At 44.0% G+C, this 25251-nt stretch overlaps 1 protein-coding gene across 1 annotated transcript in view; it reads right to left on the bottom strand.

Moving 5' to 3' along the window:
- cerkl (ceramide kinase-like) overlaps positions 1-25251 on the bottom strand; it is a 204980-nt gene that overhangs the window by 114570 nt on the left and 65159 nt on the right. Inside the window, exon 8 of the mRNA XM_056288976.1 lies at positions 24883-25085. Coding sequence (XP_056144951.1) covers positions 24883-25085 — 203 coding nt within the window. The remainder of the gene's footprint in view (positions 1-24882; positions 25086-25251) is intronic.

The following is a 25251-nucleotide window of genomic DNA, read 5'->3' as shown; positions in this document are numbered from 1 at the left end:
CATTTCCTTGTATATGGATTTAAGGGCTGAGAGAGCCAGAGCACATGAATTTCACTGCATCTGAAGGTACATGGTGCTTTTTACATGTATATGACAATAAAGCAAACTTGAACTGTTAAGGGTATAATGAAGTCTTTTCTTGTTTGTCTGTTGTATGCATTCTTACAACTGAAATTTTAAAAAAAGAAAAAAACCTGCAAAACCCGTCCTTATTTGTACAGTATCCCACCTTTTCAGTATTGTTTGGGATTTGGGACTTCTTGTGCTGTGTGTCTGGTACCACTTTACATGACATTACATTACGGTCATGTAGCCGACGCTTTTATCCAAAGCAACTTACAATATGTCCATCATTTAACGTAGGAGATCAGGAGAACTACTAGTCATCAGAGGTCATAAGTGCATCCAAACAAGCATCTAAGAGCAAAGCCAGTGCTAAAGTAAAAGCGAAAGAAAGAGATTTCTTCTTTTTTTTTAGATGAGTGAATACAATAAGTGCTAAGAACAAGTAGCAGGGTAGTAGTTCTTGAAGAGGTGGGTTTTCAACCTGCGCTGAAAGATGGGCAGCGACTCTGCTGTCCTGACATCAGTGGGGAGTTCATTGAGCGACGGGGCAACCAGGCGTCCCGAGGCAGCAGAGCAAAGTGGTGGGGCGGGGGTGTAGGGCTTGACCATGGCCTGGAGATAGGAAGGAGCTGTTCCTTTCACTGCCCTGTAGGCTAGCACCAGAGTCTTAAACTGGATGCGAGCAGCTACTGGGAGCCAGTGTAGGGACGTGAGAAGGGGAGGTGTGAGGGAGAACTTAGGGAGGTTGAACACCAGACGAGCTGCAGCTTTCTGAACAAGCTCCAGAGGTCTGATGGCCACGCCGGGGCGCCAGCAAGGAGGGAGTTGCCATAGTCCAGCTGGGAGAATCCTCCTGATGTTATAGAGGAGAAATCTGCAGGAGCGAGCAACTGATGCAACATTTGCAGCAAACGACAGTTGGTTGTCCAGGGATCACACCCAGATTCCTTGCAGTCCAAGTTGGCATCACCACGGTGTTGTCAATGGTGATGGCCAGGTCTCAGTGTAGGCAACCTTTCCCCGGGAGGAAGACCAGCTCTGTCTTGTCCAGATTGAGCTTCTTAGCACAGTGGCACAGAGCTTGCACTGCTGCCTCACAGCAAGAAAGTTCTGGGTTTGATTCCTGCCTGGGGCTGGGAGTTGCATGTTCTCCCCAGGCCTGTTGGTGTGCAGTGGCTGTCTCTGTGTACTCCCCGTGTTCTCCCCATGCTCAGGTGGCTTATCTCTTGACAAGGGGCTTTTCTGTGTGGAGTTTGCATGTTCTCTCCATGCCCACATAGTCCTCCAACATCAGCAAAAACCCCAATAAAAACATGCAGAACACTCTCCTGACCTGTCCCTGACCATGACATCAGGGACTTGATCCCTGCGTGCTGAAGGAAAGGGTTGCCCACTGCTCCTGGCTGCCCCTGGAGGAAGGACAGCAGGATAGAAAATGTAAAAGGAACATTTCTTTAGCTACCACTCTCTCCCCGCATGTGTGTGTGTTCTAGTGTGTAGCTGTAATACAAATAAAGTCTCTCTTCTCTTCTCTAAACAGACCTCATGAACATGGGCCAGTATACTTGGTGTTACATTTCATGTGATCTCAACATTTTAGCTTGTTGTGTACATCACGACCCGCCTCAATTGAGTTTCACCTGCATTTGGTGGGTTGGCGAGTGATAATTTCAAGTCCTGTAGATCGAGAGGTTGAGAGATAGATAGAAGTTGGTAGATAGAGGTTGAGAGATATATAGAAGGTGGTAGATAGATAGAGGTTGAGAGATAGATAGAATGTGGTAGATAGAGGTTGAGAGATATATAGAAGGTGGTAGATAGATAGAGGTTGAGAGATATATAGAAGGTGGTAGATAGATAGAGGTTGAGAGATAGATAGAAGGTGGTAGATAGATAGAAGTTGGTAGATAGATAGAAGGTGGTAGATAGAGGTTGAGAGATATATAGAAGGTGGTAGATAGATAGATAGAAGGTGGTAGATAGAGGTTGAGCAATATATAGAAGGTGGTAGATAGAGGTTGAGAGATAGATAGAAGGTGGTAGATAGATAGAGGTTGAGAGATAGATAGAAGGTGGTAGATAGAGGTTGAGAGATAGATAGAAGGTGGTAGATAGATAGAGGTTGAGAGATATATAGAAGGTGGTAGATAGATAGAGGCTGAGAGATAGATAGAAGGTAGTAGATAGATAGAGGCTGAGAGATAGATAGAAGGTGGTAGATAGATAGAGGTTGAGAGATAGATAGAAGGTGGTAGATAGAGGTTGAGAGATAGATAGAAGTTGGTAGATAGATAGAGTTGATAGATAGAAGGTGGTAGATAGAGGTTGAGAGATAGATAGAAGTTGGTAGATAGATAGAGTTGATAGATAGAAGGTGGTAGATAGAGGTTGAGAGATAGATAGAAGGTGGTAGATAGATAGAGGTTGAGAGATAGATAGAAGGTGGTAGATAGATAGAGGTTGAGAGATAGATAGAAGGTGGTAGATAGATAGAGGTTGAGAGATAGATAGAAGGTGGTAGATAGATAGAGGCTGAGAGATAGATAGAAGGTGGTAGATAGATAGAGGTTGAGAGATAGATAGAAGGTGGTAGATAGATAGAGGTTGAGAGATAGATAGAAGGTGGTAGATAGAGGTTGAGAGATAGATAGAAGTTGGTAGATAGATAGAGTTGATAGATAGAAGGTGGTAGATAGAGGTTGAGAGATAGATAGAAGGTGGTAGATAGAGGTTGAGCGATATATAGAAGGTGGTAGATAGAGGTTGAGAGATAGATAGAAGGTGGTATATAGATAGAGGTTGAGCGATATATAGAAGGTGGTAGATAGAAGTTGAGAGATATATAGAAGGTGGTAGATAGATAGAGGTTGAGAGATAGATAGAAGGTGGTAGATAGAGGTTGAGAGATAGATAGAAGGTGGTAGATAGATAGAGGCTGAGAGATATATAGAAGGTGGTAGATAGATAGAGGTTGAGAGATAGATAGAAGGTGGTAGATAGATAGAGGCTGAGAGATAGATAGAAGGTGGTAGATAGATAGAGGCTGAGAGATAGAAGGTGGTAGATAGAGGTTGAGAGATAGATAGCAGGTGGTAGATAGAGGTTGAGAGATAGATAGAAGTTGGTAGATAGATAGAGTTGATAGATAGAAGGTGGTAGATAGAGGTTGAGAGATAGATAGAAGGTGGTAGATAGATAGAGGTTGAGAGATAGATAGAAGGTGGTAGATAGATAGAGGTTGAGAGATAGATAGAAGGTGGTAGATAAATAGAGGTTGAGAGAAATATAGAAGGTGGTAGATCGATAGAGGTTGAGAGATAGATAGAAGGTGGTAGATAGAGGTTGAGCAATATATAGAAGGTGGTAGATAGAGGTTGAGAGATAGATAGAAGGTGGTAGATAGATAGAGGTTGAGAGATAGATAGGTGGTAGATAAAGGTTGAGAGATAGATAGAAGGTGGTAGACAGATAGAGGTTGAGAGATAGATAGAAGGTGGTAGATAGATAGAGGTTGAGAGATAGATAGAAGGTGGTAGATAGATAGAGGTTGAGCGATAGATAGAAGGTGGCGATAGAGGTTGAGAGATAGATAGAAGGTGGTAGATAGGTTGAGAGATAGATAGAAGGTGGTAGATAGGTTGAGAGATAGATAGAAGGTGGTAGATAGATAGAGGTTGAGAGATAGATAGAAGGTGGTAGATAGAGGTTGAGAGATAGATAGAAGGTGGTAGATAGAGGTTGAGAGATAGATAGAAGTTGGTAGATAGAGGTTGAGAGATAGGTAGAAGGTGGTAGATTGAGGTTGAGAGATAGATAGAAGGTGGTAGATAGAGGTTGAGAGATATATAGAAGGTGGTAGATAGAGGTTTAGAGATAGCTAGAAGTTGGTAGATAGAGGTTGAGAGATAAATAGAAGGTGGTAGATAGAGGTTGAGAGATAGATAGAAGGTGGTAGATAGAGGTTGAGAGATAGGTAGAAGGTGGTAGATTGAGGTTGAGAGATAGATAGAAGGTGGTAGATAGAGGTTGAGAGATAGCTAGAAGGTGGTAGATAGAGGTTGAGAGATAGATAGAAGGTGGTAGATAGAGGTTGAGAGATAGCTAGAAGTTGGTAGATAGAGGTTGAGAGATAGATAGAAGGTGGTAGATAGATAGAGGTTGAGAGATAGATAGAAGGTGGTAGATAGATAGAGGTTCAGAGATAGATAGAAGGTGGTAGATAGAGGTTGAGAGATAGATAGAAGTTGGTAGATAGATAGAGTTGATAGATAGAAGGTGGTAGATAGAGGTTGAGAGATAGATAGAAGGTGGTAGATAGATAGAGGTTGAGAGATAGATAGAAGGTGGTAGATAGATAGAGGCTGAGAGATAGATGGAAGGTGGTAGATAGAGGTTGAGAGATAGATAGATGGTAGATAGATAGAGGTTGAGAGATAGATAGAAGGTGGTAGATAGATAGAGTTGATAGATAGAAGGTGGTAGATAGAGGTTGAGAGATAGATAGAAGGTGGTAGATAGATAGAGGTTGAGAGATAGATAGAAGGTGGTAGATAGATAGAGGTTGAGAGATAGATAGAAGGTGGTAGATAAATAGAGGTTGAGAGATATATAGAAGGTGGTAGATAGATAGAGGTAGAGAGATAGATAGAAGGTGGTAGATAGATAGAGGTAGAGAGATAGATAGAAGGTGGTAGATAGAGGTTGAGCAATATATAGAAGGTGGTAGATAGAGGTTGAGAGATAGATAGAAGGTGGTAGATAGATAGAGGTTGAGAGATAGATAGAAGGTGGTAGATAAAGGTTGAGAGATAGATAGAAGGTGGTAGACAGATAGAGGTTGAGAGATAGATAGAAGGTGGTAGATAGATAGAGGTTGAGAGATAGATAGAAGGTGGTAGATAGATAGAGGTTGAGCGATAGATAGAAGGTGGCGATAGAGGTTGAGAGATAGATAGAAGGTGGTAGATAGGTTGAGAGATAGATAGAAGGTGGTAGATAGGTTGAGAGATAGATAGAAGGTGGTAGATAGATAGAGGTTGAGAGATAGATAGAAGGTGGTAGATAGAGGTTGAGAGATAGATAGAAGGTGGTAGATAGAGGTTGAGCAATATATAGAAGGTGGTAGATAGAGGTTGAGAGATAGATAGAAGGTGGTAGATAGATAGAGGTTGAGAGATAGATAGAAGGTGGTAGATAGAGGTTGAGAGATAGATAGAAGGTGGTAGATAGATAGAGGTTGAGAGATATATAGAAGGTGGTAGATAGATAGAGGCTGAGAGATAGATAGAAGGTAGTAGATAGATAGAGGCTGAGAAATAGATAGAAGGTGGTAGATAGATAGAGGTTGAGAGATAGATAGAAGGTGGTAGATAGAGGTTGAGAGATAGATAGAAGTTGGTAGATAGATAGAGTTGATAGATAGAAGGTGGTAGATAGAGGTTGAGAGATAGATAGAAGTTGGTAGATAGATAGAGTTGATAGATAGAAGGTGGTAGATAGAGGTTGAGAGATAGATAGAAGGTGGTAGATAGATAGAGGTTGAGAGATAGATAGAAGGTGGTAGATAGATAGAGGTTGAGAGATAGATAGAAGGTGGTAGATAGATAGAGGTTGAGAGATAGATAGAAGGTGGTAGATAGATAGAGGCTGAGAGATAGATAGAAGGTGGTAGATAGATAGAGGTTGAGAGATAGATAGAAGGTGGTAGATAGATAGAGGTTGAGAGATAGATAGAAGGTGGTAGATAGAGGTTGAGAGATAGATAGAAGTTGGTAGATAGATAGAGTTGATAGATAGAAGGTGGTAGATAGAGGTTGAGAGATAGATAGAAGGTGGTAGATAGAGGTTGAGCGATATATAGAAGGTGGTAGATAGAGGTTGAGAGATAGATAGAAGGTGGTATATAGATAGAGGTTGAGCGATATATAGAAGGTGGTAGATAGAAGTTGAGAGATATATAGAAGGTGGTAGATAGATAGAGGTTGAGAGATAGATAGAAGGTGGTAGATAGAGGTTGAGAGATAGATAGAAGGTGGTAGATAGATAGAGGCTGAGAGATATATAGAAGGTGGTAGATAGATAGAGGTTGAGAGATAGATAGAAGGTGGTAGATAGATAGAGGCTGAGAGATAGATAGAAGGTGGTAGATAGATAGAGGCTGAGAGAAAGAAAGGTGGTAGATAGAGGTTGAGAGATAGATAGCAGGTGGTAGATAGAGGTTGAGAGATAGATAGAAGTTGGTAGATAGATAGAGTTGATAGATAGAAGGTGGTAGATAGAGGTTGAGAGATAGATAGAAGGTGGTAGATAGATAGAGGTTGAGAGATAGATAGAAGGTGGTAGATAGATAGAGGTTGAGAGATAGATAGAAGGTGGTAGATAAATAGAGGTTGAGAGAAATATAGAAGGTGGTAGATCGATAGAGGTTGAGAGATAGATAGAAGGTGGTAGATAGAGGTTGAGCAATATATAGAAGGTGGTAGATAGAGGTTGAGAGATAGATAGAAGGTGGTAGATAGATAGAGGTTGAGAGATAGATAGGTGGTAGATAAAGGTTGAGAGATAGATAGAAGGTGGTAGACAGATAGAGGTTGAGAGATAGATAGAAGGTGGTAGATAGATAGAGGTTGAGAGATAGATAGAAGGTGGTAGATAGATAGAGGTTGAGCGATAGATAGAAGGTGGCGATAGAGGTTGAGAGATAGATAGAAGGTGGTAGATAGGTTGAGAGATAGATAGAAGGTGGTAGATAGGTTGAGAGATAGATAGAAGGTGGTAGATAGATAGAGGTTGAGAGATAGATAGAAGGTGGTAGATAGAGGTTGAGAGATAGATAGAAGGTGGTAGATAGAGGTTGAGAGATAGATAGAAGTTGGTAGATAGAGGTTGAGAGATAGGTAGAAGGTGGTAGATTGAGGTTGAGAGATAGATAGAAGGTGGTAGATAGAGGTTGAGAGATATATAGAAGGTGGTAGATAGAGGTTTAGAGATAGCTAGAAGTTGGTAGATAGAGGTTGAGAGATAAATAGAAGGTGGTAGATAGAGGTTGAGAGATAGATAGAAGGTGGTAGATAGAGGTTGAGAGATAGGTAGAAGGTGGTAGATTGAGGTTGAGAGATAGATAGAAGGTGGTAGATAGAGGTTGAGAGATAGCTAGAAGGTGGTAGATAGAGGTTGAGAGATAGATAGAAGGTGGTAGATAGAGGTTGAGAGATAGCTAGAAGTTGGTAGATAGAGGTTGAGAGATAGATAGAAGGTGGTAGATAGATAGAGGTTGAGAGATAGATAGAAGGTGGTAGATAGATAGAGGTTCAGAGATAGATAGAAGGTGGTAGATAGAGGTTGAGAGATAGATAGAAGTTGGTAGATAGATAGAGTTGATAGATAGAAGGTGGTAGATAGAGGTTGAGAGATAGATAGAAGGTGGTAGATAGATAGAGGTTGAGAGATAGATAGAAGGTGGTAGATAGATAGAGGCTGAGAGATAGATGGAAGGTGGTAGATAGAGGTTGAGAGATAGATAGGTGGTAGATAGATAGAGGTTGAGAGATAGATAGAAGGTGGTAGATAGCTAGAGGTTGAGAGATAGATAGAAGGTGGTAGATAGAGGTTGAGAGATAGATAGAAGGTGGTAGATAGATAGAGGTTGAGAGATATATAGAAGGTGGTAGATAGAAGAGGTTGAGAGATAGATAGAAGGTGGTAGATAGAGGTTGAGCGATATATAGAAGGTGGTAGATAGAGGTTGAGAGATAGATAGAAGGTGGTATATAGATAGAGGTTAAGCGATATATAGAAGGTGGTAGATAGAGGTTGAGAGATATATAGAAGGTGGTAGATAGATAGAGGTTGAGAGATAGATAGAAAGTGGTAGATAGAGGTTGAGAGATAGATAGAAGGTGGTAGATAGATAGAGGCTGAGAGATATATAGAAGGTGGTAGATAGATAGAGGTTGAGAGATAGATAGAAGGTGGTAGATAGATAGAGGCTGAGAGATAGATAGAAGGTGGTAGATAGATAGAGGCTGAGAGATAGAAGGTGGTAGATAGAGGTTGAGAGATAGATAGAAGGTGGTAGATAGATAGAGGTTGAGAGATAGATAGAAGGTGGTAGATAGATAGAGGTTGAGAGATAGATAGAAGGTGGTAGATAAATAGAGGTTGAGAGATATATAGAAGGTGGTAGATAGATAGAGGTAGAGAGATAGATAGAAGGTGGTAGATAGATAGAGGTAGAGAGATAGATAGAAGGTGGTAGATAGAGGTTGAGCAATATATAGAAGGTGGTAGATAGAGGTTGAGAGATAGATAGAAGGTGGTAGATAGATAGAGGTTGAGAGATAGATAGAAGGTGGTAGATAAAGGTTGAGAGATAGATAGAAGGTGGTAGACAGATAGAGGTTGAGAGATAGATAGAAGGTGGTAGATAGATAGAGGTTGAGAGATAGATAGAAGGTGGTAGATAGATAGAGGTTGAGCGATAGATAGAAGGTGGCGATAGAGGTTGAGAGATAGATAGAAGGTGGTAGATAGGTTGAGAGATAGATAGAAGGTGGTAGATAGGTTGAGAGATAGATAGAAGGTGGTAGATAGATAGAGGTTGAGAGATAGATAGAAGGTGGTAGATAGAGGTTGAGAGATAGATAGAAGGTGGTAGATAGAGGTTGAGAGATAGATAGAAGGTGGTAGATAGAGGTTGAGAGATATATAGAAGGTCGTAGATAGAGGTTGAGAGATAGCTAGAAGTTGGTAGATAGAGGTTGAGAGATAGATAGAAGGTGGTAGATAGAGGTTGAGAGATAGCTAGAAGTTGGTAGATAGAGGTTGAGAGATAGATAGAAGGTGGTAGATAGAGGTTGAGAGATAGCTAGAAGTTGGTAGATAGATAGAGGTTGATGGATGTTAGTACGTGGAGGTTGGTGTGATACTGGTCCACTTCAGTGTTATTTTATATTTTGTCTGACCTTTGACCTCGGTCATCCTGGCCTGAGAGGAATAATACTGCTGTCACTGTGAAAGGACCACCTGACCTTCTGCAGAGACGTCTCCACACACACTATGGAGCCGGTGTGAGCAGTTAAGCCTTCAGCCCCCCTCCAAACCACCTGCTTCTGCCACTGCTGGCCAGCCACAGCGGAGCACAATATCCCACGTAGAACCCAGAGGAAGTGTCCTGCAGGCCTGCTCTGCTCCCTCATTGTGCGGCTGAATAGTGCGAGTGCATGTCGAGGCCAGGAGTAAGCACGCACCGCTCACCTACACGCTCCACATGTACAAAGGGACATTTTGGACCACAATGCAACTGAATTGCACAACCTTTTTCACGGTGACATTTAGCTAGGAAAGAGGTTTAGTGTCCACATATCAACTACGTATTGACACTGGGAGCCACACCGCCGGCTGGACCCCTGGACCCCCCCACCCCCACCCCCCCAGCCCACAATAGCAGGGACAGTTTGATGTGTAGTGTGACCATACAAGTTGACACACAACCCATGAAGGCAGGCTGTGTGTGCGTACCTAGCATATATTCTCTGTGAGCTGAAGCCAGAGCAATATATTTAAAATGTTGTGACTTTGAGGGGCGTGCACCCCATGGCCTCATGGGTAATCTGGTTTGATGGATGGACACATGGCTAGACAGACAGATGTCTAGCGCCAATATGTCAGAGCAATGCCATGGTCTACGGGGAAGATGGCGCGCGTGACAGAGGGGGGGGGGGAAGAGAGAACGAGAGGGAGAGACAGAGAGAGAGGGAGAGAGAGGGGGGAAGAGGGGGAGAGAGGGAGAGACAGAGAGACACATACACAAACCTATGTCATGTCAATAAAGCACATATTGAATACTGACAGAGAGGGGGAGAGAGAGAGAGATAGAGGGGGGAGAGAGAGAGACAGAGAGAGACAGAGAGAGGGGGAGAGAGAGAGAGAGAGACAGAGAGAGAGGGGGGGGGAAGAGAGAGAGAGAGTTGATTTGAATTGAACTGAATTGAATTGAGAGAGAGACAGACAGCAAGAGAGGGGGGAAGGAGAGAGAGAGGGAGGGGGAAGAGAGAGAGGGGGGGAAGAGAGAGAGAGAAAGAGAGAGAGGGGGGAGAGAGAGGGAGGGGGAGGGGGAAGAGAGAGAGGGGGGAGGGGGAAGAGAGAGAGAAAGAGAGAGGGGGGGGGGGGAGGGAGGGGGAAGAGAGAGAGGGAGGGGGAGGAGAGGGGGGGGAGAGAGACCTCACTTCCATAGCTTTGTATGGTAGTGAGGTCTGGGGCCCGCTCAGTGGATTGGAGCATGGCTCATGGGACAAACACCCGATAGAGGCCCTCCACACTGAATTCTGCAGGAAAATATTCAATGTTCAGAGGAAGACACCAAATAAGGCCTGCCGAGCAGAACCGGGGCGTTTCCCACTACTGCTAAACATCCAAACACGGGCCATAACATTCTGGATGCATCTAAAGTCAAGCCCAAAAGACACCCTTCCATTCCAGGCATTAACAACCCAAGAGCTGAACCCTGTAAACAGTCCCCTCAGCCAGCTGATGGGGAAGCTAACCAGCCAGGCTCCATCAGCACCGCCTCAAAACACAGCAGAATAACACAAGTTATGAATCAGTCAAAAGATCTGTATGTGGAACATTGGAGAAATGAAACTAAAACCCAGAGCAGACTAGACTGTTATCTGACCCTAAACAGAGAATAGAGACTGGCCGAGTACCTCCACTCTGTCAGAGATACGAAGCAGAGATGGACCCTGACCACATACAGGCTCAGTGACCTCCAGCTGGCTATAGAAACAGGAAGACACAGACCAACATGGCTGCCCAGAGAGGAGCGTAGTATATGTGGTCACTGCTGGACAGGGGAGGTAGAAACAGAGATGCACCTCCTCCTCCTCCACTGTGAGAAGTTCTCCTCAGTAAGACACGTCCACTTCGGGGAAACAGCCAAGAAAACACCAAACCTCCTACTGCTAAGCCCAGAGGAGAACCTGGCAGGTCTCCTGGTGAAGGAACAGCATCTCATACGTATCTGCTGCCCCAGCCTGCGGGCCTCCCAACCACTGTGAGACCCCCAAGATACCACATGCTGCTGCTGCTGCTGCTGCTGCTGAGTCACTGCATTCAACCGTGTGGCATGTGTTGCACTGTACAGTAGGGCAGGGAGGGAAAAAGGGGTCGACTGCTTCGGTGGGCAGAGATATGGAGCATGCTCATGTGATGACTCCTATGTATTAATGTGTGATGTCATGTGAATGTGAGGTGTGTTTAATATGTGATGTCACGTTTCAGTCTTTTGCAAACTGCTTTGGCAATGGCATGTTTTCTGTTCATGCCAATAAAGCCATTTGAGATTTGAATTTGAGAGAGAGAGTGAGACGGGGGGAAGAGAGAGAGAGAGAGAGAGCGAAAGAGGGGGGAAGAGGGAGAGAGACAGAGAGGGGGGGCTGCTATTGTGGTTTAAGTGTCAGCTAGGCCACTCCCCTTATTGTGCGACGTTTTCTTCTGTCCCTGGGAAATCGGAACATGTGTCAGCAGCGGGCGTCTGCACTGCCCTCAGAAACACAAGCACATTTAAAAAGGTTCCACCAGACAGAGGCCTCAGTGGTCCCACTGTCGGTTCCTCCAAGCACTCCAGTCAAGACTCCCTCCACAAGGCTACATACGCTCCCACGTTACGGAGAATAAACAACCGCACCGACGCCAGGGATCTCTTCTGCGAGGCAGGATCCATGGTTAGCTAGCTAGCTAACGTGAAACTACGCTGGATTCTCTTGTCTGAGGATGGTGGATCAGTTGAACCGCTCTCCTAACCCGGTGAACACCAGGATCACAGGGCAGAAGCAGCTCTCTGACCCAGCAGCTTTCAGAGCTGTGAGACACTCCATTACCACACACACACACTTTGTCACATGAACCAAATGACAATACAGGAAATTCTGAAACCAAAAAATGTTTATTGCTTTTCTCATTGCTGGAGAGGGGAAACCACCAAAAAAGGTCACCAGGATTACATCAGGATTACATCAGGGTTACATCAGGGTTACATCAGGATTACATCAGGGTTACATCAGGATTACATCAGGGTTACAATCAGGGTTACATCAGGGTTACATCAGGATTACATCCGGGTTACATCAGGGTTACACCAGGGTTACATCAGGGTTACATCAGGATTACATCAGGATTACATCAGGGTTACATCAGGATTACATCCGGGTTACATCAGGGTTACACCAGGGTTACATCAGGATTACATCAGGGTTACATCAGGGTTACATCAGGATTACATCAGGGTTACATCAGGGTTACATCAGGATTACATCAGGGTTACAACAGGGTTACATCAGGATTACATCAGGGTTACCTCAGGGTTACATCAGGGTTACATCAGGGTTACATCAGGATTACATCAGGATTACATCAGGGTTACATCAGGGTTACAGAACCTCCTTCTGAGAAAACAGCTACATGGTACAAAGCATCTAACTTCTTGTCACATTCCAGTTGAGGTTTCTTCACTGGACCTTCTGCAGGTTACAATCTAACTCCAGGCCTCTTCCACCTGACACATAATCCATCCATCCATCCATTATCTGGACCATCAGGCCATCACACACACACACACACACACACACACACACACACACACACATTCATCCCTAGGGACAATGTAGTACAGCCGATTCCGCTGACGGGGTCACTCTACCAAGACTGCGCTCCTGTCGGTAATGGAATCACTACGTTTGGCTAGAGCTGCTGGTCAGTCCTCAGCTTTATTGCTCACTGAGCTTGGTTTCTCAGGATCTGCCCTCTGTTGGTTCATGTCCTCAGGGAGATTGTTTAGAGTATCTTGGAGAGGAGACATGCTCAAACCGCACGGCTTATCCACAGGTGTGTCAAGGGTCAGTGCTCGATCCCCTTCGTTTCTCAATATACACTACCACACTTGATGCAATCATCCACTCCCACGGTTTCTCATACCACTGCTATGCTGACGATACCCAGCTCTTCCTATCACTCCTGCCAGATGACCTCACGGATGTCATCATGCCTTGCTGATATCTGCGCGGATGAAAGAAAGCCACCTTCAGCTTAACCTATCTAAGACTGAGCTCCTTGTCATCCCAGCCAGTCCATCCTTACAACAACAGATCAATATCGACCCCAGATCAACTCACGGCCACAAAGTCTGCCTGAAACCTGGGTGTCATGATTGATGACCAACTAACCTTTAAGGTTCAAGTGCTCTCGATTGCTTGGTCATGCTGATTTGACTTTCCATACTTTCCAAGCGTGAGGTGGTCTTCTTAGGTCACATCATTACAACTGTGGGCATACGCCCTGACCCAAAAAAGACGGAGGCCATCACGGAGATGAAGAGCCCACAAATATGAGCGAGTTGAGGAGTTTTCTCTGTTGGTCAATCAGCTGGGAAAGTTCATTCCCCAGCTAGCAGAAAAAGACAAGCCACTCCGCGACCTCCTCTCTTAAGAAAAACTGCTGGGTCTGGGTTGTGGACCAGGTAACAGCATTTAGGGTGCTTGTAAACGTTTGAACTAAAAACGTTTGGACTGACACCGATTTACTATCTGTCGCAATTGTTGAGTATTAGTGGTGTTGTGAACGCAGCCCATAAATGACGAGATGACACAAATGTTCGTTGACAAAGTATTTCCTTCTGTACACAAGCTAACATTAGCTGTTTCCAAACTGTACATGAGCTAACATAAGCTGGTCGTTTGGTTGACTGATACACGGCTAGCTGTACACACAGCTTGCTGAACACCAGCGTGCCGAATGACGAGATGCTGACCACGGCTGTGGGACCATACACGTGCTGTACACGTGCAGTACTGAGCTGTGATGAGTTGTGATGAAGCTGTAATGAAGCTGTGATGAAGCTGTGATGAAGCTGTAATGAGCTGTGATGAAGCTGTAATGAGCTGTGATGAAGCTGTAATGAAGCTGTAATGAGCTGTGATGAAGCTGTAATGAGCTGTGATGAAGCTGTGATGAAGCTGTGATGAAGCTGTAATGAGCTGTGATGAAGCTGTAATGAAGCTGTGATGAAGCTGTAATGAAGCTGTAATGAGCTGTGATGAAGCTATAATGAGCTGTGATGAAGCTGTAATGAAGCTGTGATGAAGCTGTGATGAAGCTGGTTCAACCTGCATGAACATACATACATTTCCATTTAGTTCAATTACCACGTGCACCACGCACTTATAGATTTTTCTTAACATCAGATTAGTAGATATTTACTCGGCGTTCGCAGAAATATACTAACGTTACCGAATACAATTTACAATGCGTCAAATGGTATTCACATCGCTAATAAGAAAACAAACAATATTATCGGCATTTTACATGCGTTGTCATAACAACACAATAGCTACTGCTATTAGCTCAGTCTGGCGATTATACAAGAATCTACCGAGCTCATTTAGCTTTGTACAAACATTCAAACTCGATCTAACATTTGTATATAATACTCGGAATCCACATACAATTACAAAACAGTGTACTTACAACGTTTCCACTTTATCGCATTTAATTAACCGTTGTATTGTTCGGGAGCTCAACTCCACGCAACCATGTGCTTCGTTTCTTTGCACCGTTCTGAATCGCCTGCGCTGCATGATGACGTCATCTATGCGCCTCATATTACTGAGATTGGTGCCTCCATGGCTCCACCTGCTGGCCAGGCGGGCATACAATCATCCAGACTACTGTACATAACTTACAGTGCTGAAGGAAGCGCTGTCTTCTCCCCCTGTGCTGGCCATGGACGACCCAAACAGAGCCACGAGAGTCAGCTGATGCATCATTGTATGGCTTGGGAGGTGTTCTTCTCCAGAGATGGGAGGACAAATGGAAACGTGGTTTATGCATCGTAGTCACTCACTTCAACTGAACAGCTGTACACACAGGTAGAGGAAGAAACCATGGGCTTCACTTGGACCTGTGAGCGGTTCTGGGATTTCATCATAAGGAAACATTTCTGCCAGGAGACCAATCATAAACCGCTCCTCAGACTACTTGGATCCCAACCATGGGATCCAGCGCTTCAGGATGAGGCTGATGCGCTACTCATGGTCCATCATGCACATGCCAGGAAAGTCACTTCGGACAGCTGACACACTGTCACACTCACCCGTGAAAGTTTGCATGTCCACAGAAGATCAGGAGTTGATGGAAAGCACCAACATTTACATGGACTGTATCATGCAAAGCCTGCCTGTCAGTCCCACATATATAGAAAACCTGAAAGAGCAGCAGAAAGCTGACAGTGTCTGCTCATGTGTCATGACGCTGTGCACGGAAGGACGGCCAGTGCAGTGCAAAACAGGAACCGGTACTGAAATGCTACCAGCCAGAGCGATCTACACTCACAGTGAAAGATGACTTACTGCTGGAAGACAGACACAAGGCTCGTAATACCTTCAGCAATGCGAAACGATGTGCTAGACAAACTACACGAAAGAATCAAAGGTGTGGTGAAGTGTAAAGCACGTGCTCGTCAGTCTGCAGTACTGAGATCTGGATTCTCTTACCTGCAGTACTGAGATCTGGATTCTCTTACCTGCAGTGCTGAGATCTGGATTCTCTTACCTGCAGTACTGAGATGCATCAACACACTGGATTAATCAGACGGCATTCATTTTCTTTTCTTTTTTTTGTGCCCTAGTAATATTCATACATTTGCACAAATAATAAAGTGTGTGTGTGTGTGTGTGTGTGTGTGTGCAGCACAGATCTTTTGGCATGAGGATCTAGACGGAGAGACAAGCAGCAAAAAATACATAAATAGATAAATAGATAAATAAAGAGATAATAAATTCAGATAATAAATTATGAAAATGAAGTGGCACTCAGGTCTGTGATTTTTTTTACTTTGTAAAAGTGGCCCAGGACATCACAAGGGTTGATGACCACTGGTCCCCACCCCCACACACACACAGACACAAGTAAAAAACAAAATAAAGACGTCATGTTGCCGTGTAGACAGTATTACAGCTAATCTGTCCAGTAGACACTGCTGACAACACGTTACTGACCACTGCGTAGTGGTGTGTGTGTGTGTGTGTGTGTGTGTGTGTGTGTGTGTGTGTGTGTGTGTGTGTGTGTGTGTGTGTGTGTGTGTGTGTGTGTGTGTAGATTAGCAGAGATTACACCTCCTGACTGATGTAACTGAATCACTAATCACTATGACAGTAGCTCCATTTCCATCCCATATTAATCCTGCAGAATAAAGAAGCACCGCATGGATGAGAGCTGTTCTAACAGCGACTTATAAACAATTATCCTACTACACACTAAAACTAGCCAGCATTTATTATAAAAATTATCCTACTACACACTAAAACTAGCCAGCATTTATTATAAAAAAGTATCCTACTACATACTAAAACTAGCCAGCATTTATTATAAAAAAATATCCTACTACACACTAAAACTAGCCAACATTTATTATGAACAATTATCCTACTACACACTAAAACTAGCCAGCATTTATTATAAACAATTATCTTACTACACACTGAAACTAGCCAACATGTATTATATACACTTATCCAACTACACACTAAAACTAGCCAGAATGTATTATAAAAAAAATATCCTACAATACACTAAAATTAGCCAACAGATAGTACAAACAATTATCTTACTACGCAATAAAACTAGCAATCAGATAATATAAACAACTATCTTACTACACACTGAAACTAGCCAGCATGTATTATAAACAATTATCCTTCTACACACTAAAACTAGCCAACATGTATTATAAACAATTATCCTACTACACACTAAAACTAGCCAGCATGTATTATAAGCAATTATCTTACTACACACTGAAACTAGCCAACATGTATTATAAACAATTGTCCTACTACACACTGAAACTAGCCAGCAGGTATTATAAACAATTATCCTACTACGCACTAAAATTAGACAACATGTTTTACAAACAATTATCCTACTACACACTTGTTATATTCCAGTTGAACCACTAGGTGACGCACAGGGTTACTTAGTAAGGACGTCAGAACACTAGGCGCTCGAAGAGTAAAATCATGCCCTGTATCTGTCTGCCGGTTATCAAAGTAAAGATATTCCTAGGTTACCCATTACCTTGGTCTCACTGGTTCATTGTTGGAGGTTATTACATCCGGTGACGAGGTAAACGGAGTCCTGGAAAAACAAGCATATCCGGTGTTCCTGGACGTTTTAGCACCGAGTGAAGGTGGCTAGCTAGCGCGGGGCTACCGCTACCTGAGACGGGACATGGTGACGGTGGGAACGGTCGCTGCTTTTGAGACTGAGTCGCAGTCATGGGAGCAATATGTGGAAACATTGGGACATTTTGTTTATTGCTAATGAGATTACCGATGGCGCCATCAAAAAGTCCATTTTGCCCAGTTCCATGGGTGCCCAAACTTACAGTCTGGCGAGAAATCTCCTCGGTCCGGTGTTGCCAGGGGAGAAGTCGTTCCAGGACATTGTGGACTTGCTGAAGGCGCATTTCAACCCCAGGCCATCAGAGCTCGTGCAGCGGTTTAAATTTGATTCAACAAACAGGCACAAGGGTGAGTCACTTATGGACTATGTTGCGCAAATGCTAAGGGTTAGGCTGGTCTGTGGAGTGAATGATGACCACATCCAGCGTAGATTATTATCCCAGACTGAGCTTAGTACCTTTGAGAAAGCATTGACCCTTGCTCGACCGTTGCTCGAGCCATTGAGACTGCAAAGAAGGATGTCCTTGAGTTGCAAGGGAAATGTGTAGATACTAGTGCTGATGGTAGCGGGAAGCAATGATGAGTGTGCACAAAGTAAACACGCGTAGTTCCAGGGACGAACAACGGCGGCAGTGTTACAGATGCAGCGGAAACCACATGGCAAGTGAGTGCCGCTTTGCAAATGAAAAGTGTCATAGTTGCGGAAAAAAGGGCACATAAGGAGGGCATGACGGGTTACCTCACCCCCAGAGAAACCCGAGTTCAAAGGGAAGGGGGGAACCAAAAAGGGAGTAAGGATGAGTCAGGGAGCACATCACATCAGCGGACAAGCTGACAGGGGAAGCAGAAGAAGAGGAAGAAGTGTTCACAATGTTCAGTGTTTCGGAGAAAATACCAGAAGTGCCCCTCATCACATTACAGCTGCAGTTGAATAAATCAGAGGTACATTTTGAGGTTGACACGGGGTGCAGTGTAACCTTAATGACAAGGTCAGAATACTCAAAGACATGGGACAACAATGCAAAAGTTCCAGAATTAGAGAAATGTTCCCTGAAGCTCAAAACTTACACAGGAGCCAGAGTAAAGGTGTTAGGGGTTGCTAGAGTCACCGTACAATACAGGGGTGTCACACAACAGCTTCCAGTCGTTGTAGTCTCAGGCACAGGACCAAACCTGTTAGGCAGGGGCTGGATAAAAGACCTGAACATAGACTGGAGGGTGGCAGTAAATCAGGTCGGGGAAGGGAACCAGTTGACATTACAGGAGGTGCTGGCAAGACATGAGGATGTGTTCAAAGAGGAACTTGGTACATTTAAGGGCCCCCCACCTAAGATCCATGTAGACAAAGAGGCGACACCAAGAGTTTTCAAACCAAGACCTGTGCCATATGCCATGAAACTGAGAGTTGAACCAGAGTTAGACCGGCTGTTAAAAGAGAAAATCATTGAGCCAGTCAAATATGAAGAATTCGCAGCGCCTATAGTGCCAGTACAGAAACCCAACAACTCAATATGAACATGTGGCAATTATAAACTGACGGTGAATAGAGTATCCAAGCTAGAGCAATACCCAATCCAAAAGAAAGAGGATCTCTTTGAAAATCTGGCAGGAGGACAGAAATTCACAAATCTAGACATGAGCCATGTATACTTACAAATTCCATTAGATGAGGAAGCAAAGAAGCTGGTGATCGTAAACACACACAAGGGGCTGTTTACATACACACGCTTACCTTTCGGAGTGTTGTCCAGCCCAGCTATCTTCCAACGAACTATCGAATCAGTGCTTCAAGGGGTTTCAAACGTGGCAGTGTATTTAGACGATATCCTCCTGACAGGCTGCAATGACCAACAACACCTGGAGACGTTGGCAGAAGTGCTGCACAGACTGGATGCTGCAGGCCTGCATCTAAAGAGGACCAAATGCTGCTCCATGGGAACAGAGGCGGAATTCCTGGGTCACAGAGTGGATACAACAGGACTCCACCCACTAAAAAACAAAGTAGAAGCAATCCAGGAAGCAGCGGCACCAACTAATTTGACAGAGTTGAGGGCATACCTGGGACTGCTGAACTACTACAACAGGTTTCTGCCCAACTTGTCAACGGCATTAACTAACTCCTGAGAAAAGACACATGCTGGGAGTGGAGAAAAGACCAGGAGGACGCATTCGAACGGTCAAAGAAACTCATGCAGTCATCCAGGTTGCTAGTGCACTATACGACAGAGAGAAAGAACTCATCCTCTCATGTGATGCATCACCCTATGGGGTCAGCGCGGTGCTGTCTCACAAAATGAGAGATGGAACAGAGAGACCAATAGGGTTTATGTCCAGAACTCTGACACCGGCGGAAAGGAATTACTCCCGATTGGGCAAAGAGGGTTTAGCAGTAATGTTTGGGGTGCAGAAGTTCCACAAATACATCTATGGTCGTAAGTTCACCATTTGCACAGACCATAAACCACTGCTTTCCCTGTTCAGTGAAGTTAAGGCTGTTCCACACATGGTGTCACCACAAGTACAGATGTGGACAGTGACCTTGAGGGCATATGAATATGCCATTGTCTACAAGGCAGGGAAAGACCACAGCAACGCAGACGCTTTAAGCCGACTGCCCCTCCAGCACACGCCCATCACTACAGCACCGGAGGACAGAGTGCTGGTGTTTGAGGAAATGGACACAACACCAGTGACAGCTGAACAGGTAAAGGCACTGACGAGTAAAGATCCAGTACTAGCCAGAGTACGTGAATATGTGGTAAGGGGGTGGCCACATCAAACAGAGGGGGACTTTGCACCATACACGGTGAGAGGGGCAAAACTCAGCGTTCAGGATGGGTGCGTGTTGTGGGGAGCACGAGTGATTATTCCACAGCCAGCCAGACAAATGTTCTTAGAGCAGCTTCATCAAAGCCATCCTGGGGTCTCCCAGATGAAAGCCCTGGCACGGCGTTATATATGGTGGCCAAAGCTAGATGCAGACATAGAACACCTAGTCAAAACATGCAGCGCATGTCTGGCACACAGAAAGGCATCAGCAGCTACTCCTCTCCACCCTTGGGAGTGGCCTGACAAGCCATGGAGGAGACTGTATATGGCTTATGCAGAACCATTTATGGAGGAAAGGTTCCTCGTAATCATCGATGCACACTCCAAATGGATGGATGTGTATCCTGTGAATGGCGCCACATCCACCACTACCATAGACTGCCTGCACCAAAGCTTCAGCAACCAGGGCATCCCTGAAATGGTGGCGAGTGACAATGCCACATGTGTTGTTAGTACTGGAAGAATTTATGAGAAAAAACCGAATAGTGCACGTGACGGCTGCTTCCTACCACCCGTCGTCAAATGGACTGGTCGAGCGGGCTGTTCAAACATTTAAAGAGATGATTAAAAAAAAGCGCTGAGGGCAGCTTGTCAGCTAAGGTGTCATGGGTCTTGTTCAGCTACAGGATAACGCCACAGTCCACCACAGGTCTCTCCCCAGCTGAGATGCTGTTGGGGAGGAAGCTGCACTCCACTCTGGACTTATTACACCCAGACCTAAACAGGAAAATAGAAACCAGACAAAGAAAACAGAAAGACCAGCACGACAAAAATACAAAGGACAGAGGGTTCAGGGCAGGAGACGCTGTCATGACAAGGAGTTTCAGCCACGGACCGAGGTGGGTCCCAGGATTCATTGTCAGAAACAGGTCCTGTCTCATATAAGGTCATGCTGGCAGATGGTAGAGTGGTCCGCCGACATGTGGACCAGATCCTGTCCGGGCGTGAAGAGACAGCAGAAGGGCTGGATGTATTTGAGGAGCCAAGCACCCACGCTCCTGGTACTGCTGTCGTGTCGTCACCACAACCGGTGGATCTCCCTTGGCAACCACAACCCACTGAAGGAAATCCAAGCTCCGAGTCAGATACTCAGGTCAGTGCCCAGAGGCAGCCACCAGATACTGCACAACTGAAAGGGAGCAGTGATGCCACTCAAAGTGTCCGACGTACAAAAAGACTCACAAAGCTGCCAAGCCACCTGAAAGACTTTGCACTGTAGAACAGACAATAAATGATGCGTACCTGGTGATATTTACCTAAGCTATCTATGGAGATACTTCCCGTTTAACTGCATGAGGAGATAATACCTGTTTTAAGGTGGCATCACTGTTAGTGAATTGCATGGTAAATGGTGACTGTTTAGTTCAAATCAACCAGAAGGAGATAGAGAAGGTATAGGCCATGTGAGAGTTGTTTTTTTATTATTATTATTGTTTTAGCTTAGAGAAACTGTTGGAGTTCTGCTTACAATGCTTATGTTATATCTTAAGTGGGAGGGAATGTTACTTTCCAGTTCAACCACTAGGTGGAGGACAGGGTTACTTAGTAAGGAAGTCAGAACGCTCGGCCAGCGAAGAGTAAGATCATGCCCTGTATGTGTCTGCCGGTTATCAAAGTAAACATGTTGCTAGTTTACCCATTACCTTGGTCTCACTGTTTCATTCTTTGAGGTTATTACAACACTAAAACTAGCCAGCATGTATTATAAACAATTATCTTACTACACACTAAAACTAGCCAGCATGTATTATAAACAATTATCCTACAACACACTAAAACTAGTCAGCATGTATTATAAACACTTATCCTACTACACACTAAAACTAGCCAACATGTATTATAAACACTTATCCTACTACACACTAAAACTAGCCAACATGTATTATAAACAATTATCCTACAACACACTAAAACTAGCCAACATGTATTATAAACAATTATCCTACAACACACTAAAACTAGCCAACATGTATTATAAACAATTATCCTACAACACACTAAAACTAGCCAGCATGTATTATAAACATTTATCTTACTACACACTGAAACTAGCCAACATGTATTATAAACACGTATCCTACTACACACTAAAACTAGCCAACATGTATTATAAACAATTGATCTTTCGCAAAGTACCGCCCCAGAACGATGCTTGTCCAATCTGACCTTAGCAACGATCCATCAAGCTTTCAAACACACAACAAAATGCTGAAACGGTGGGCCTATGGGATCTGCAAATCGGATACTAGATATCTGAAAAGTTTGGAGGGGGTGTAATTCTCTTTCCCTTCTCGAAACCCAGAACCCAAGAAGCGCAATGTGGGCAATAGATTTCGCAGTATAGCAGACCCCATGGCCAGCTTAATCCATCCAAAATGAACAAAAATACCTGTCTGCTCCAAGCTAAGCTGGCTACTAGCTATTATTGATAGCTAATACAGCTAACGTATTATTACTGTTACTTTTACCCACACAATGCGCTGATTTATTCCTTCATGTTTTGGTGTTTTCCGGCTACTTCCTGGATAGTTCTGAAATGCTTGACGGGCATAGCAACAGTAACTAAGGGGGGCGGGACTTTGCGAAAGGTCAATTATCCTACTACACATTAAAACTAGCCAACATGCATTTTTTACTACATAGAACTACCAGTAAAACTAGCCAACTTGTTTTATATGTTTTAATATACAGAACCACCGCCTGACCAGTAAAACCAACCAACAGATGTTATACATGTGTCACTACACAGAACCACCACCTGACCAGTAAAACTAGAAAACATTTTTTATACATGTGTTACTACACAGAACCACTGCCTCACCAGTAAAACTAGCCAGCATGTTTAATACATGTTTTACTACACAGAACCACTGCCTCACCAGTAAAATTAGCCAGCATGTTTAATACATGTTTTACTACACAGAACCACCACCTGACCAGTAAAACTAGCCAGCATGTTTTATACATGTTTTACTACACAGAACCACTGCCTCCCCAGTAAAACTAGCCAACATTTTTTATACATGTGTTACTACACAGAACCACTGCCTCCCCAGTAAAACTAGCCAGCATGTTTAATCCATGTTTTACTACACAGAACCACTGCCTCACCAGTAAAATTAGCCAGCATGTTTAATACATGTTTTACTACACAGAACCACTGCCTCACCAGTAAAACTAGCCAGCATGTTTAATACATGTTTTACTACACAGAACCCCTGCCTCCCCAGTAAAACTAGCCAGCATGTTTTATACATTGGACTGAACACATTCTATTTCAACTCAGTTAATAACTTGGCATGCTAGTAGGTAGAATGACAGACTGGCAATATGATAAGCAACTTGCTAGGTCTGTTCCAATGCAAGAGGGTCAGTGGAAGCGCTGGGCAAACTGGGCAATTGCCCAGTATGCCAGACCACCGGTGGCGCCGCTCCATGACAAGCTTTGCAAAAACAAAGAGCACAATCATTGAATAATCGATTGCTTTGCCAAGAGCAGGGTATTTTATTAAAATATTCAAACGAGTATTTTCACTGGATTTGTATCCAGATCTTAGCGTTGCCCTGCACTTATTATTATTAACTGTTGTGGAACCATGACAACAGGAGAGAGGAGTTCTTCAAGTCTCAAACTTGCAAAGAACTATCTGCGATCGTCAACGTCATGAGACCTTTTGAATGGACTGGTTGAAATATCAATTGAGCACCAAATCTGTCGCAAATTGGATTACTCCAAGATACCTGAAGAGCTCATCATGACTCAGTTTGATACCTGAAGAGCTCATCATGACTCAGTTTGATACCTGAAGAGCTCATCATGACTCAGTGTGATACCTGAAGAGCTCATCATTACTCAGTTTGATACCTGAAGAGCTCATCATGACTCAGTGTGATACCTGAAGAGCTCATCATTACTCAGTTTGATACCTGAAGAGCTCATCATGACTCAGTTTGATACCTGAAGAGTTCATCATGACTTAGTTTGATACCTGAAGAGCTCATCATGACTCAGTTTGATACCTGAAGAGCTCATCATGACTCAGTTTGATACCTGAAGAGCTCATCATCACTCAGTTTGATACCTGAAGAGTTCATCATCACTCAGTTCACATTGATGCTACGTGTATAGCTCAGGAAACTCAGACATGCTAATCATTAGCTTCTCAATGTTGGAGCAAGTCATCGATATTGTCTATGTCACAGAAAGCTGTAGTCTGACTGGACCATTTTGGAAGGCCAACGGCAAATGGGGTTAAAGTTCCAATAGTTGGAACTTTGAGTGTTGCAGTAGAGCAGGACACCCAAACTGTCCACGACAACAAAAGTAGTAACACCACTACGTAGGCCACCTCACGCTGTCCGCTGGGAAACAATGGCTTAGCTGGCACAAAGCGCCTTTTCTGCTCATCATGCTGATCTCTTTAACCGTCTCTCTCTCTCTCTCTCTCTCTCTCTCTCTCTGTCTCTCTGTCCTTCTGTCTGTCTGTCTGTCTGTATCGTATAACTACATGGGGATGTCTGTCTCCTCCTCGTCAGCTGACTCTCCTCAGTTCAGATGTGGACTGTGTTGTTACATGGTAAGGATGGATTGTGCAGCCATGAAGGGTAAATGTTCTGTTTGATGAGTCAATATTGACCCGTTAAAAGAAGACAAAAAACCCCGGACTGTGTGTGTGTGTGTGTGTGCGTGTGTGTGTGTGCGTGTGTGTGTGTGCATGTGTGTGTGTGTGTGTGCGTGTGTGTGTGTGTGTACCTCTGAGAAGATCCTTCAGTGTGGTGTACCAAGTGTGGCAGTAGTCTATAGATGTGTTGTGCAAATGAATACTGTCTTCTGTCAGTCTGAGTCCTCTCCTTCGACAGCAGAAGAGGGTCACGCCCATCACAGCACCCCCCGTCTGTTGACCCCTGACACGACGACGCTTAACCTTCACTGCAAACACATCTTTCAGTGACACACTGCCAGCCCCATGCGCAGAACTCCTCTGACCTGAGACACAAAGGGAGAGAGAAGGAGGGAGGTTTCAAGTACCTTTATTAAAATCTATTAGTGTAGTATAGACTTACCTCATCAATAACCAATAATCCGAATATTCATAAGGGTATCAACATAGAATAAATGAGC

Source organism: Lampris incognitus, chromosome 11 (genome assembly GCF_029633865.1).
Source record: "Lampris incognitus isolate fLamInc1 chromosome 11, fLamInc1.hap2, whole genome shotgun sequence".
Classification (NCBI taxonomy): Eukaryota; Metazoa; Chordata; class Actinopteri; order Lampriformes; family Lampridae; genus Lampris; species Lampris incognitus.
Note: the sequence above shows the minus strand (reverse complement) of the source record. Positions and strands in the feature narration are given on the sequence as shown.